Raw genomic sequence first — 16792 nt, 5'->3', positions numbered from 1 at the left:
CTCGTGAACCCATATCCATGATCCAGAGCACTAAGTTCTCAGACTCACTCCCAATAGCTATTGCTCCAAAAAGAATAATATTTAAAAAGTTTGTCGTCCCCCCTCCCGCCCCCAAAAAGACAAAAAATCTTGTATAAATAAAATTCCAATTATTTTGTCATATTCAAAGTGCCTGTCATATACATACAATTGCCACGTTATGCCTTTAGAGTCAATATTTGGCAGCTGAACAAGGGGGAAGATTTCACCTCTAACCAAGACTACAAAAAACTACTCTCTTCTGTCTATGCTTGACAGGGTTTAAAATGACAACAGGCAACCTAAGGAATTCTGCAGGGCTAAAACCAACTATTTAATTTACAGTACAAACAAAAATGACAATCCTTTTACAACATATTACAGCACAACATGTTGTAAAGTGTAACTAAAGAGCAATTCTCTTTTCCTACAGCTCTGCTTAAATTATACATCTTTTTTGAAATAAGCTCCCCAAATGTACTGTTTCTGTAGCACAGATAGTCTTTAGACAGACAGCATCTTGTAAATTGTTAATGGTTATTCTAAAATTCCCATTTAAGATGAAGAATTTTGCTTTCATCATTTTAAGTAAAAACTTTTAATTTCACTTATTTGGGTGATTTGCTGTCATGTTGAATTTTGAAGCCACATTATATGGTTCCAATGCCACCTCTGACAGAGGAGAGAAGAATGACAGCTAGGGAAGCATATTTTCTCTGTTTTTGCATCATTCCAGTCCAAAATAGGATAGTTTGGAATGGCACAGATGGTTATTGAAGATATAAAAATGGATATGCTTGATTTATATAATATAATGGCTCTCACCAGTTTAAAGATTAAATTAAATCCCAAGTCCCCTAAATTTGCAATCATTTACTAAAAATGTATTCATCTAAATGGTATCTATGTTGCCTATATAAAACAAAATAATTATAGTATATTTCATTTTTTAAAGCATAGGGAAAAAAAAAAAAAAAATGATACTTCAGGTGGATTCTTATGTAAAGTAAGAGCTATCTGCATAATGCTAACATTAAATAGAGGCCTGGAAGTGGAAAAAAAAATACATTTAGGTCTTAAGAGCACTTCAAGTGCCAAAGCAAACAAAGGGATTTTATATAACTGAGCATAGAACCCTCAAGACTTATCCAAACCTTAAAAAATTTTCCTAATGCAAGGTAATCCAGTCCATCAGAACAATTGAAAACCACACACTGCTTAGCAACAGCCTTTGCTAAATCTTTCGTAGTTTCTGTCTTTCCAGTTCCAGCAGGACCTTCAGGGGCACCTCCAAGATGTAGGTGTAGTGCACCAAATAATGTTCTGAAAATAACAGAAAAAAATGTACCAATTTTTATGCTGTTTTTCTAGCTGCTCCAACTTTTACCAGAAACTCTTAAAAATTAGTGTCATGTCTGCATTTTCCTCTGATGGTACAATTTGCTTGCTCTTGGCAGCTGTACTCTACAAATACATAATGACATATTAAGTTTACTCAAAGTCCAGAATAGAACTTACTAAACTTACTAAATAGAAGCTTGCTAAATTTACTACATTTTTCACTTACTAAATTTGATCCTCTTGTAATTTATCACCAGTTATAGTGTTACAAAAGATTTATTTTATCACAAATTTAAATTAAAATATTCATACAGGACCAATTCTAAACAAAAAGAAACACATACTATTCTATTTATGCCTATTAGAATATCAAATACACAATCCTGGAGTTATCTATTCTAGGATTAATTAAAATATATCGAGTAAATACATTCTTGCTAATAGAACACATTTAGTAACATGTAGTTTTACCTGTAGCATCTGTCTGTAAGTGGAGTAATAACCAGCCTAGGTGTATTGCCTAGATATTCATAACCATACCTCAGTCCAGCATTGATCATCCTTATTTGTAGATGTCTTTCCTATGAAACAAGACATTGATTATAGAGATGAAATAAACAATTACAAAATAAAATAAAATGAAATAAAACACATGACAATTCAACATTATTCTTCAAGCTCATAAATAGGCCCAATGGTATTAAAAAAAACAACTGGCCGACTACTCATTGCTATGAGACAACTTCAGTATGACCCAATTTAACAAAATATTACTATTTAATAGATACTAAAGTATCAACATGGAAAACACCATTTTTTCCACTAATTTTTATCTAAACAAAAATATCTTACCAACCATATTGCAGAGTAAAACTGTCTTGTTTAGCTACTTAGAAAGATAATCAGCTTTCTAAGAAGTGAACAGAAGTAATCATGGCAAATAGCTATAGTAATGTTCAATCTGATGACTCAGATATGGCAATACATATATATGTATTTTAATTTCATGTGCAATGTCTGCTGTATTATGGAAAACCTTGTCCTGATGAATACAAATGTATTGTATCCTATCAGTATCCAGTATAAACATCATTATTTTTCCAAGAAGTGTAACACACAATTATAATAATATTGACAATAAGTCAGATTAAATGTTTAACTGTCATCCATATAACATTTTTTATTCTGCAGAAACAAACAGCAACAAAAAAATGTCTTTGAGTGAACAACTTTTGCCTGTAATCCCCCCTGCAGACTCAGCAAATGCACTGAGACCCAGCAGTGATGAAAAATTAATTTTAATTAAAAACTGTTTGTGTTTGGCTATTGACCATTTTAGTTAGCAATCCATAGAATTATCAGTTAGAGGTATTCTCTTATCAGCAGAAATTCTCATATTAGTGTAACTATTCTCTGTGTCAGCACTCAAACAGAAATTGAAAAGCTGTGAACAGAAATTACCTTCTAATAGGATTGAGAGGTATCACTTACCTCCCAGTAGTATCTAAGCTGACTTAACCATTCAAAGTCACTCTCATCTTTGACTTTCTTGCTTACTAGAGATGCAAGAACATCCCTAGCATGAACATCAAGCACAACAAGTGCTTCTAATGTCACTCGATTCTGCTTAGACAGCTTTCCTCGCACCAAGTTGACAATGTCCTCAATCTGTCTATTATTCTGTTCCAGAAAATCCTCTAGTGCCTGGGAAAAAAAATTAAAGTTAAGAGATTGCATGTCTAGTCTGAGGCATGACTATTTTTTCTTATATTACTCTTAATTCTCCATATTAAAATGTTCCTTCACACTATTATAATAGTACAATGTCTTTCATTCACTAGTATAGTTCAACAGTGGTTTTTGGCTTTGTTTTCTATTTTTACAGTACCATATGTAATACATCAATGATACATATTTGAAAACAAAACAATATACATGTTTTTCTTCCTGGAAAGCAGGAAAAAGTCCTTCGCTTTTTATAAATTTCACATTAAGAAAATGAAACTGAAAATATATAAATAAAAATATAGAATTTTTATAAATTTTATAAAATTATATGTTTAATATGTTATATTTATATTTATAAATTATAAAATTATATAAATAATAAAATTTTATATTTTAAACATTTTTAATAAAATTATTTTAAAATTATAACAGAAAATTAAGAAAAAAACACCTCTATATTCTACAACAGTTAGAAAAAATAACCCATCTACAATTCAAACAAGTTAACAAGATAATTTATTAAACAGGAAAGACACTATTAAGGAAAGCAATTGTACCATGACAGTACTTAGAAGTTGTGAAGTGCCTTACTGAACTCACATAAAAAGGAAGACATTTAAAAACACAGTGGAGTTTGACAGAAATCCGTATGTCTTATGCACTCAAGGGCAGACTCTTTTAGGAAGCTGTATCCACTGGAGGTCCACAGTAAGCTTGAATGTTCTGAATTTTTACAGAAAAGGTCCCAACACTATTTTGTTACTGCTCTTCTGCAGGACCCAAAAATTTAATGCTGAGGTGAAGTAGGACAGATCACACAATGCCTTTATGAAAACGCATGCCAGAGGAATCTAGCTACTCCAGTACAAGAGCAGCAGGACTGATAGAAGAGAGTACTGTCTGTAAGAAACTGTCTACATATACCTTAATACAGATAAACTAACACTCAGTCATCTAACTTAAGGAGGCAGAAGCTTAGACTTTGTGGAAATGGAGTTTGAGATGCTCTCAGCATTTAGAAAAACTCATCTTTATCCATCTTAGTACTCTTATTTGTTTTAATAAGAAACTTGAATCTTTGATATATCTGCAGCAGTTCAAAACATTTAACTAACAAATGTTTGAAAGGAGCATGCATGTGTATGCATGTGCATAGATACATGAATAAATATTTAATCTTAATGAGTGACTTTAAATGATATTGGCATCTTCTCCCAGAAAACACTGAAGAGCTTCTGCTAGAAAAAAAAAGATTTTTGTTGCTGTGTGCACAGAGTATATTACCTTTGATGTTAACAAGAATGAGGTAGGATGCTATTTATTTTACCCAGGATAAAGCTGCAGATTCATGCAGAATGCAGTATTTCTGTCCTCTCATGTGGTCACTGATTGTCTGTCACATTTCTTATGCTTTAGTATAAAATAGAGAAATAATAAAGAGAAAGAAGTGAAGGTTGTAAGACAGAGTTCTTCCTGTCATAGATTTCTGACAGATTATCAGGAGATGCAAATACCTTTCCACTCCTTCACTGAAGACAAGCCCTTTTCTCTTGCAGAAAAAAAGATTTTGAGGCTGTAGTCAGATAGGTAGAATTCTCACTACCGCAGAATTTGAGTAAAAGCTATAGATATGACAAGTTTCCCTGAATGTCCAGGTACAGAAAAAGCTTAATAAAGACAGCACAAGGGGCTTTGTCTAGAGTCAGAATGACAGCTCAAGGACAGAATGTCTCATGTCTCAGAATGGCTACATCCAAAAGGAAATATTAATTTCAAAATCTTCAAGAATCACTGTTCAGGTATATATATCTTTAAAGTAGCTATTCAAAAGATTAACTGTTGCATTCATCCAAAGAGGTTATGACCAAAAGTCTGATTTATCACTGCATTATATTAATTTGACATAATTTACATTTAAAATATTCTTACCTTTTGGCCATTTCTAATGGACATCTCTACCTGCATTGTCCAGAAAGTTTGGGATACACAAAGAACTGTTTGTCCAGGCCACTCTCGTACCCAATGAATACGTGAAGTTTTTGGATAGGCTTCAACTGCATCTCCGATGACCTACATAGGAAAAAAGCACACTATTACCACATATAAAAACAGGTAATGTTAAGCAGTAGAGCTAATTTAGGTTAGGTTGCAATACTGACAATCAAATAAATCAACCTCAAATTTAACTCTGTAAAACTGAAATCTTGCAAGCAAATCTCTTAACAAATCTTAAAAAAAAAAAATAAAAAAAAAAGTCATAATATGAATTAAATGATCACACAAAGTTTCTGAGAACTAATTTCACAACATATACTAATATGAATTATACCATTGGCAACTTAACATTTTCTAGCTTCATCTACAATGAAACTAGAAAACAAGTACTAATACAATTTAATTAGAACTAACACCAAACGGAAAGTTGTTTTTTTTAATCTATTAAATCTACCAAAAACTCAGAGCTTTTAACTTTACAGTTCATATTATTTAAATTTATATCTAACTTCAAGTATATTTTCTGATAACAGAATGATGAATCTCATTCTAGAGCTGCTCAAGGATAACCCCAACGAAACCTAGATTTGAAAAATCTTTCAAATGTCTTTCAAAACTGTTTTTGTTTGTTTTTCCTGCCATTATTCTTACTGGGGTTTTATTAAAGTCTTATTATCAGCAATAGCATCAATAAATTTACACGTCTCCTCAGAGAGTCTGTGTAAAACTACCTTGATGAAAATCTGTCATTTTGCTTGCTCTTCAAAGCCTTTTTGCTTTTAACAATCTATACACATAATAAGATGAATAACACATTAGAGAAAAATGTATCTGTATTGACACTAAAACTATGTAAATGTTATATGTTTCCGATGATTATTAAAGTTCTGTAGTTAGGGTGAATACAGATACATGGTACTTAACCATTTTTTATTTATATAGCTCAGTTTGCCCATGTCTGATATGCACCAAATATGTGGTTATCCACTTTTTAACGTACTGATATGTCATTACTATAATTAAACTGTTGTACTCTAAGACAGTGTTAGGGAAAGTGTATGCATTTAATTACCTCTCCTGACATTGAAAAAGACTGCAAAAAATGACAGAGCTAAATATATGATATGATGATGAGACACCGTGAGGACTAAAACAATACAAACTGGAAGTAGTTAGGCATCTTGATAAGGTAGTCAGAATTAAGAGGAACATTAAAAGGAACATTAAAAAAGAAGGGAATTCTTTCAGTTTAAACTTGTCACTTAAATACCACGTCTGGTGTAAAACAATCTCTGGCAAAATAATCCTTGGTACAAGTGTTTTTGACTGTACTATTTCATTTTCAAGAAATCTAGAGAAGTATAGATCCAGAAATTGACATCAGAAATTGAGGGGAAAAAGAAAACAAAACCAATAAAAAGGTATAACCTTAAAAGACTGAATTCATTGTTTTAATGTTCATGCTATGTGCAAAGAATACTTAAATGCTTACTGGAGGAATCAGGGCTGAATGATATTAGCCTAGGAAATGATTAGATATCCTCAGTTAGAAATAGGGATTAGAAATGTCCAAAGTAAAATAGGCTAAATAAATTGATACTTGGAAGTACTTGATCTAAGACAAAACAAATTCCAATTCAGCTGATACGTAATCATGGTGAATTTCTACCCCCAGAAAATATTATGCTTAAATTCAATAGACTTATTTGCTTAACTTTAAGCATGTGTTTCCACAGACTTTACCACTCATTCTCCTGACACAAGGACAAAATATCATAGAATTATTTAGGTTGGAAAAGACCCTTAAGATCATCAAGTCCATCTGTCCATCTAACTACCGAGTCTACCTCTAAACCATATCCTTAAGTGCTACGGCCACGTTTCATAAATACCTCTAGGGATGGCAACTCCTCCACTGCCCTGGGTAGCCCATTCCAATGCCTAAACACCCTTTACATGAAGAAATTCTTGCTGATATCCAATCTAAACCTCCCCTGGGACAACTTCAGAACATTTCTTTGTGTCTTTTTGTCTTTAGCCAGCTACACACCGATCATCTGACTGCTTTTGCTATGCTTTGGAGAACAAAAATAAAGTTAGGACTTGTTACCTTGTGGACAGAATTCAGCATAGTTGCCTCCAGTTCAACTAGCCATTTTTCAACTTGACCTCTGGCTTCAGATGTTGAGATTGTCTGCATGAGTTCCACAGTCTCTCCTTCACTACTTTTCATGTGTGTAATATCTAGTACATCAGTAAACTCTACTCTTGCAATTCCTTCAAAACACTTTTTCAGGTGAGGTTGTACTCTAGAAAACAAAAGGAGTAGCATTAGACAGCTTCTGACATTTTTTTTCCTTGCCAATCTTACAAAATAAGATATATTTTTTTAAAAAAGAACAGTTTTAAAGAATTTACTTAAAAGACCACTTCAAGTTTGTTAAATAGAAGTCTATCCTCAACAATACTTCTTGTGTATTAACACTGCAAGATGCCTTGCTAATACCACACTACTTTTTGAGGTTCACTTTTTTTTCTCCTCTTCTCATGATGAAAGCTATCTTGCTTAACAAGATTGCTTCTGCAGGAACCTTTTTAGAGTTAATTCTATTCAGTGCTAAATGGACTTTTGCAGTGTAACCTTGATTGAGGCTGGGAAGTAGAAATCTCAGACTGTTAGAACACTGGGGGGAAAAAAAAAAAAAAAAAAAAAAGTAAAAAAAAAAAAAAAAACTTCTACTAGGACTGGACCTAAAAAGGAAAAACTCAAGTTAACTGTATATAGATCACATAAGATCAGCTTTCCACTGGGAACAAACAGGTATGCTAATTTGATGAATTATTATTTGGACTTCTGATTTTGCTGAAAACCAGCATACAGTTAATAGTTTAGAAAACAAAGCTGAATTTAACTACCTGTATTAAAAATTACTCTGCATTTGTCTATCATAAAATCTAACCAAGTACAATCTTAATACCATAGCTGTCAGGGAAAAAAAAAAAAAAAAAAAAAAAAAAAAAAAAAAAAGTGAATATAAGCCTCTGTATACACACACCATGAGTCACAAATGCATCTATTGAATATTACAGTACCGGGTAGGATCTTTAGTCTCTGAAAGAATCTCAAGGAGTTCATCATTGGATAAAAAAAAGAATCTGGGAAAAAACAGGCGTTTCTTCTCTAGATATTCATTAAGTCCCTTGAGAATGACTTCCAGAAATTCATTGCACTTTCTCAGTTTTCCCAACATGTTGTCTATTGTTACTACTGTCAGCACATGCTTATCCTGCGAAAGAAATGATTCCAGATAAAATGTTAATGCCTTCGCAAGTAATTCACCACACAGCACTTCAGGAAATGTCTTGAGCAAAAATAATTTGTATTTCAAATTCTGGTTTACTCAAACTATTACCAGGGTCACAATTTACTAACCTTCATTGTCTGGCTTCACTGGGAAAGTAGTTAGGTTAAGTGTAACAAATTATACTTTAACTTCTTTTTAGTATAGCACCTGAATAACACAAAGATATACCACTGGATAAATATTGAGTTTTGTGTATTTATACATTGTGTAGATGACTCACTCATGTTGCAATACATATCATTCTACAAAGTACTGGGGAGTGATTAATCCCAATCCCCAATCTCCTGCTAAGGAAAAAAAAAAAAAAAAAAAAAAAAAAAGACACTGAAAAAGACACTGCTATAAATATAACTAAACAATGAGAAACACCAAAGAGATGAGTAGCAAGAATTTCAAACTAACCTATTTTGAGGACTTGTAAGAATTCCTATAGTAGCAACACACAACACGGCAGCAATGCAGAAAATCAAAGATGTAGCAAGACTATTTTCACTAGGAACAGTTTTGTCAGAGCCCATTACGAATACAGAATGCCTCACTCAAAAAAATCCCTGATCGGGTTTGCAAAACAACACAGTATCACAGGGCAGAAGCTTGGTGACTCACGTTGCAACAGACAGATGAGGAGAGACAAGCTATACTGTTGTGCAAAGCTCAAAAGGTATCAGTGACAAATAAATCCCTCATAGGGTGACAATGCAGATTTGGCCTAGTAACTTGACTGCTGTTCAGCTTCAGTTTGGAGAATTCAAAACTAAATTCCAAGTTTGGTTTCAGTTCAAAAACTTGTAACATTTTTAAATTATTTGCAATTTGCATTCAGCTTTGGTTCAGCTCCTTGCTCATAATACACATATACTTCTAAATTACTAAATAAATAAAGATAAATTTATGTTTATCTAATTAATCTTCATGGAGGTGTAACTCTAACACAATAATCAGTGTTCTTTTGTACATAAAATACATTTACCTTCTGTTACTTGTAACATACTAAACCAGAACAAACTAAATAAGTACTTAGTCTTTTCATCTATACATAGATAATTAAGCTGTCAGCACACAAATACAGTTAGTCATTTGTTTTATAAAACACTTTGTAATGCATAACCAGCACATAACTATATGTTGCCAACAGGAAGAGGTTTTGTTTAAGATATCACAGGTTGCAGCTTTGGATTTTTTTTTTATTTTTTTTTTTATTTCTTCCTCAAAAAAAATAAAAGTAAAAATGCTTCAATATTCTAGGGTTGGTTTGATGTTTTTGTTTTATTTTACTTTATGACAAGTGGAAAATAAGTCACTAAATAATGTAGTCCTTATTAATATGCTTTACTTAAATTAGGTATTTAAAATGAATGAATAATATATTATTATTCAAATTGGTGATGAAAAGCTAAGCAAATAAAAGCCTTTCACAGCAATTTTAAAATACAATGGCATATAAATGCAAAAAAAATCATGAACAGTCTCAAGTTACCATTATGCTTTAAGAAAGACCATTCATATTGACTGGAGAAGAGTTTTCTTTTAAGCTATACTATGGAAACATTGCATTTGTGGAAACAGAGCGCCATCTCCTGGAAAATAAGGCCAACTTGCTTAGTGTAAATAAGATTGTTAAACTATTATTCTGGCATTTGCACTCTCCTGTACAAGCAAAAGTTGATCCTGTTTTCTGCCAGATATGATACATCACATTCAAAAAATAATTCAAATTTGATTAGAACTGAATATCTAAATTAGAAGATTTTCTTAAGATAGATCATTCATCAGATACGATGTCCAGAAATAAAATAACCAATACAATTCTGAAATTCTTGCCCTTTTTTTTATTTCTACTATGTCCTTACCCAGAGCGAATACTTCTGATTTCACAATAGCTTGCTGGGATAAGTTTCTGATTTTTCTTCTAAATCAGAAGAGGGAGAAGGAGAGAAAGACCATGAGGGATGATGGGGTTGGGGAGAGAAAAAGTACATGTGAGAAGCAGAAGAGAAGGTGAGGGGGAGAAAGGCGGAGAGGGGGAAAAGATATATAGAGAGAAGAGGGTGGAGGGGAGAGAGGCAAGGGCAAGAGGGAGAAAGAAGGGCAGGGAGAGAGAGAGCACAAAGAAGATCAGAGAGAAGAGAAAGAGAAAGGCAGGGAGGGAGGGAAAGAGAAAAGCAGGGAGGAAGGACACAAAAGGCATATAGAATGAAAAATAACTCTAAGTGATAGTGGAGAATGGCCAGGAAATAAAACAAATGGTTCCTTTGAATATTACATTATGAATTCTTACATTAAAAACGTATCTGCAATCTGAAAAAAACTTCAGACCAACATCTTTTTGAGTGACTGCTTCTGCATTTCTAATAATATAAAGGATCTCTGAAGGTTCTGCAAAAGTATGAGAGTTAAAAATGCAATGTTTCAGTTTTTCCTTCAAACAATAAACTTATGCCCTGCCCTGGGCTTCAAACCAGCAGAACTCATAGACCTTTTCAAGTTTGTTGAACAGTTTAGTAAGTCCAGTTAAAAATAAAAAATGCACCATCCTAATAGAAATGTTCATATTAGGGAACTTACTCAGAGTGAATGGAGAATCATGCCTCTTTCAGTTCTTGCCTCTTCCCTTCCTAGTACCACCTCTTTGCTGGATGCTATTGCCCTCTTAGCAAAGTCAGCAGAAGAAATGATACAAGTATTCTTCATCCAGTTAGCCCGGCAAATGCAGCCAATCTAACCTGGCCCTGGGCTAGATTTCTAACAAAGAGCATTCATGCAATCTCAGTTGATCCTAGTAAACATGATAACTTCCAGAAAGGATCAAATAACACACAGATTGGCAAGACCAGATTATTTTGAACTGGCAGACAAGTATAGTGATTGTGTCCAAAAACTGCCTTATGTACTCATTTTTAATAGATCATACCAGCATTTTTTAAGGAAGTTGAACATCGTTGGTTTAAAGTTGTCTCTACCATTCTATATGCAAACAAATGACATTGTTTCAAAAGAACAACTAGTGTAAAATTTAATTGATTCATCAGTGAAGATCATGTCACTTGACCTACAGTGCCAGGATCACCTTTGCTATGTTACTTTGTTTTGTATGTGTTTAATTTTAGTCCCTAGTATGGAACATGGCTTGAGAGATGAGGCTGGAAAAGATGGAATTCTTCAGCTTGTTTAAAAGGAAGTTAAGGTTGAATTTAACTGTAACCAGCAACTACTTGAACTGCAATCAAAAAATAATAATAATAATAAACATATACGAATAAAAAAACAGATCCAATTTCTTTTCAGTGACAGGCAACAAGAGACACCAAGTACAAATGTTTCCTTGGGATGTTCAGCTTGCATATTGAGGAAAAAAATATTTGCTAGGAAGGCAGCACAATGCAAAAGTCTCTGGAGATAACCTCCAAGGAATCCCTGTCCTTGGAGGTTTTCAAAACTTGGCTAAACAAAGCTGTGGCTGACCTGATCTAGTGTTGGCAAAAGTTCTGCCTTAAAGAAGAAGTTAGAGTAGCCGAACTCTAGTTGTCTCTCCCAGTTAATGCTTCTATAATTCTGTGTGAAACAGTTCTACAAAATAATTTTAAAAGGAATCTAAGAAAGGGGGCTAAAACAAAACTGTTTACTGTGCTATCAGAAGTAATTTTTTAGTATACACTACTAATTCACTCTGTATCCTTAAGACAGTGGCACTTACCTGAAAAGTTGATTTCATTAAGTCTTTCCATGTTTTAAACACAGTAGTGAATTGTCTACTTTCCTCAGGCATCTGAGCCATGATGTCTGGAGAACTGAAAATTGGCTCCAAATAAAGCCAAGTAGCTTGAACCTTCAGCCATTCATCCAGGATCTCCTGTACCAACAACAGCTTTCCTTCCCATTCCCTGTAAAACGGTAGTTCAAATGCATGAATTGATGCTTCCAGTATAACATTTCTCTTACACTGCTAAGACTTTTTTGGCAAGTTGTATATTCACGAGCAAGTGTAACAGGCAAAAATTTTAAGATTTGAATGGAATATCGCATATTCATTTAGCCTGTTATGCAGATTTCCTGCATAACAATGTCCACACTCATTTCTGGAACTGGATCATCTGTTTGTGTTTGAACTACCTTTTTTTAAGGTTGACTGTAGGATTTCACAAGCTAAGTTAATCTAATAAAAAGACCAACAGTATCAGTGAATAAACGTAGTGTGCGCTTTAGTGTATAGTAGTATCTGGACAAATTCAATTCATAAACATTAAGTATGCGATCTAGTTGTTGGCATATGACAATCACCAGGTTACTATGTCTAATTGTTTGCTAGGTTAGACAGGCTGAAATGGCAGAAGAAAGCCATGAAAGTAACATGGCCTATTAAACCAAAAAAAAAGTAGATATTCTCCTAAGACATTTGGTTTTAACTAAAAGGTTTCAAGTAACAGATAGTCCAAGTGTTAATTTAAGCCACTTAAACCATTAGATTTTATTACTAACTTCAAATTCCAAATGTGAATGTTGAATAAGCCTGTTGATAGATCAGGTACACAATATTGAAATTAGATATCTATTCAATCTTCAGTCCTTTATCATTTTTCTGAGTCTCCTCAGTTCTTCTGAGTTCTTCAGCATTTAAAATCATTAACACCATCCTTTCACTATCTCAACAACATCACAGATGTGATATTATCAGTTCCCTAATGTCACTGGTATTCCTAACTTACATACACAATCAATTTGAAAATAAATAAATAAGTGAAAAAATAAATTGTCCTATAACAGGTACATATATTTTCCCTTCCTGCATAAAACAGTGCATCAATTCACTCATTCCACTGGAAAGTGCAGATGGAAATATAGGTGTTGACATACATAGTGTATAAAAGAACTATGACAGTGATTTTCTCAACACGACCGTTATACATGGGCCGCACTGAATTCTGTAAAATGAAACCCGTGAAAACATGCTTAACTTCTTCATTCACTCATTTACCCACCCCAGATTCTAACCAACAGAGAGCTTTTCTTGCATATACCTTCTTCTTTACCCAAAGTCCCTCTTTCATCTTTTAGATATTGGCATTAGTACATCATTTCTGATGATCTCTTTTCTACCAAAAGGCAGAGAAAAATGCAGCTTTCAAAGAGGAAAATTAGCCAGGTTAGTTAATTTGTTTACACCTAAGATAAACAAAAATGAAGACAAGGAATTTGGAAACCTCTCTGGCAGGAATCCAGAATTCTCATGCTTTGTAGGGCTATATAGAAAGCAACCATTGGATAATCACCTAGAACTCAAAGACTAAAGTACTTGTAAGACTTAGTACTTAAGTACTTACTAAGAGCCTTGTACTCCTACAAATGCTGTCAGTTGATAAAGCAAACAAACAAAAACCCTCAAGTGAAACTACTGTGGTGTGTTTATTCTTTTGCTAAATATAATAGATAAAAACTACTATTTTACATTAGTAATGAAGGAACATTTATACTATACTGCAGTAGCAGAGAATTCATACTGGAATGTACGTATATCTACATTTAAGTATGTGTTCATATTTATTGAGTATGTGCTGAAATCTGAAATAGCTTTTTTGCATGCTAATGGAGCTTGAATGTAATTATACAGCTTGATAATTATAGCCAAACTTCCTATGAAATATTTTTATTTTTCCACAATTTGACTATGTTTGGGGAATTTAAGAAGCAAGTAAAAGATTTATTTACTGAGGAAAGAGACAAAATTGAATTAAAACCTGTGCTAAACAATGAAAGTATAAAGTTTTTAACATGTAAAGATGTTTTGGACTGTATTTTTCTGCATTAGAATAACTAATGTCTTTCACTGCTTTCATGGATTTGTCTTGTCATTTTTCTGCCTCTCCCTTACAAAAAGGCTAACATTTTTAATTAACATTTGTAATGAATAGCTAAAAGATTATGTACAAAGGCATGTACAAAGGTTAATCTATATTTTCTTAGTTCACAGTCTTTCATTCTATAACTCAAATATATATTATGCAGTTAAACAAAGGTAATATTATATATCTGGAACCTTCAGTACCAGAGCATGTTAAAATGTTTTGCAGTTTCTCCAATACATTATCACTTCCACATAATTAATTAAAAATAAAAATGTTATTTAAAAGGCAATTAATGTTTTTTTCTGACATGTACAAAATACTTAGCCCCGTAAAATGAGATTAATTTACTGCTTGAGGAGGAGAGACAAAAACATTTGAAGGCCCTATGCTTTAGATTAACCAGAAAATACCATTTCTTATTTAGTAAAATCACTTGGTGACTCTCTATTGGAGAAAAAAAAAATTACCTTATTCTTTTTTCATAATGCTTAATGAATGGAGAACCTCTCATGGTCTGAGTTTTGACAATGTGATCATCCAGTAACATCTGAATATCATCTACAGATGACAAAATATGGGTTCCTGTTTCTCTGTAGGCAAGAAGAGTGAACTCCATTTGATCCCATTCAGAAATCATTTTTGTTAAAGCTTTCTCAAGTGAATATTCTTTGCTGGCTGTTTCACTGATGGTCTCAAACTTTTCTAGGAATGGTTCAAGGTGCAAGTTAATGTATGACAACAGATTTGAGCCTTCAGAAGGAGACAGAGGTAAACCAGCAATTTTTGACATCTCTTCCCAGTGCCTTTCTTGCAAACCAGGATTGCAAATCACCTGGATTAGAGGAATATGGCTTTTGAATTCCTCTACTTTTGATTTAACCTGTTGTGCTATTGCTAGTGCATTTGGAGAATTGTGGAAAGCTTTTTCTAGTTTATACAGTCCATGCCAGTAGTTTCCTACATCTACCTCTACTTTGTCTGGATTCACTTCTGTAAATGATCCCTCTATCCAGTTTTTGTGTTTTCTGTTGAATTCAACAGTCATATCATAGAGACGAAGATATGGAGCAAGAGCATTCCGTATTGTTTTATGCTGAGGGTACTGAGATACTGGCCATCCAAAGGCATCTTCTTCCACATTAAACTGTTCAATCTGTTGGGAGATAATTGAGGTGTGAAATATAAGCCAAGCTATCTGTGATATCAAGTCCTTACCACAGGGATTAGAGAGGTTTTCTACTGTCATCAACAAGCATCAGACTGAGTTTTGAGTTACTAAAACAGTCCATTATTTAACTGCTGCTATTGACTGCAGTTAAAGCAATCTTTAACACTGACAGCTCAACATTCATGCTAGTCAATAGAGGAGTACAGCTAGAAGTTTAAAATAGCATCTAGCATTCCTCTAAAATTTGCATTAGCACAGATTCTGTAACAAAGAGGAGGAAACAATAAGCACTAGGAATTGTACTTCACATAACATAAAATTAGAATTTCTGTATAAATCTACATGAACTTAATCCACTCTTTCACTATGCAAAACACTAGTGCATTAACTCAAGATCACATAGCAACAATTTATTTTGCTCAGTAAATTTGCTGTTTAAATCACAAATCATGCAAAGTATTTCATAAATGAATTAGGAATTACTGCATTACTAAGCAAACTTTGCTCTGATAACACAAATATTAATATACAATTCATATACAATTCATACTATTAGACTAGTTCAGACTATAATCTGTACCTTATCAGCAGCAAGATCCAACTTTGTATTTAATGCTTGAGCTTTCTTCAAATATTTGTTGACTTCTTGAACATCTCCAAACGTGTCAAGTTCTTCAACCTGCTTAGAGCAGCTTTTCAGTTCCTCAACAAATTGTTCACGGCGTATCTAATTGAACATCAAACAATGTTATCATGAAGAAAATCACAATAAATTTAACCTTCTGTAAAAAGGAGGAATAACAATTCTGATTTGCTATATATCATACACAGCCAGTATGCTAATAATAGAAAGATAAATTGAGATCCCTAGTATATCACAAATTAAAATACAATAACAGGATTAGATTAATCACATGACAAATGAAGCTAAACATTTTCACAAGACAGAGGTATGTCTCTTGTCTCAAAGCCACACAGTTCAAGGAGAGCTTTTTCCTCATATATACCACTTTACAACACACCGATTATAAATAGCGGTTAGTGTCTGAAACCAAGCATCAGACCACACAAAACAATAACATGTTCCAAGAAAACACAGTCTATGTTGCATATTTATTTGTAATACAAGAACAATTAGCAGCTCCTTCTTTGAATGTATTGCATAAATGTACTATCTTAAAATATGTATGATCTAAGACAAAATGATCATGGAACTAGGGAGCATAAGGAAGCCAAAGCAGACAGCTATGCAGGCAGTAACCCTGACACATCAGCAACCTAATAATTAGCAATCCTTTTAGAGACACCTCCGAACTTAGATACTATAACAAACTGTA

At 33.3% G+C, this 16792-nt stretch overlaps 1 protein-coding gene across 9 annotated transcripts in view; it reads right to left on the bottom strand.

Moving 5' to 3' along the window:
* Positions 1–16792, bottom strand: part of DNAH7 (dynein axonemal heavy chain 7) — a 104574-nt gene that overhangs the window by 64713 nt on the left and 23069 nt on the right. For all 9 annotated transcript variants that reach the window (XR_004752556.1, XM_035332228.1, XM_035332229.1 and 6 more), the window contains 9 exons: positions 16036–16182; positions 14755–15440; positions 12142–12328; positions 8176–8369; positions 7193–7391; positions 5017–5157; positions 2851–3063; positions 1831–1940; positions 1173–1341 (listed from right to left, as the gene is read on the bottom strand). Coding sequence is in view for 8 of the 9 variants with exons in the window: in XM_035332228.1 (XP_035188119.1) it covers positions 1173–1341; positions 1831–1940; positions 2851–3063; positions 5017–5157; positions 7193–7391; positions 8176–8369; positions 12142–12328; positions 14755–15440; positions 16036–16182 (2046 nt within the window). In the remaining variant the exon portion in view is untranslated. The remainder of the gene's footprint in view (positions 1–1172; positions 1342–1830; positions 1941–2850; positions 3064–5016; positions 5158–7192; positions 7392–8175; positions 8370–12141; positions 12329–14754; positions 15441–16035; positions 16183–16792) is intronic.

The sequence above is a fragment of the Oxyura jamaicensis genome, chromosome 7 (assembly GCF_011077185.1).
Source record: "Oxyura jamaicensis isolate SHBP4307 breed ruddy duck chromosome 7, BPBGC_Ojam_1.0, whole genome shotgun sequence".
NCBI lineage: Eukaryota > Metazoa > Chordata > Aves > Anseriformes > Anatidae > Oxyura > Oxyura jamaicensis.
The sequence above is the reverse complement of the archived record's forward strand: the minus strand, read 5'-3'. Positions and strand labels throughout refer to the sequence as shown.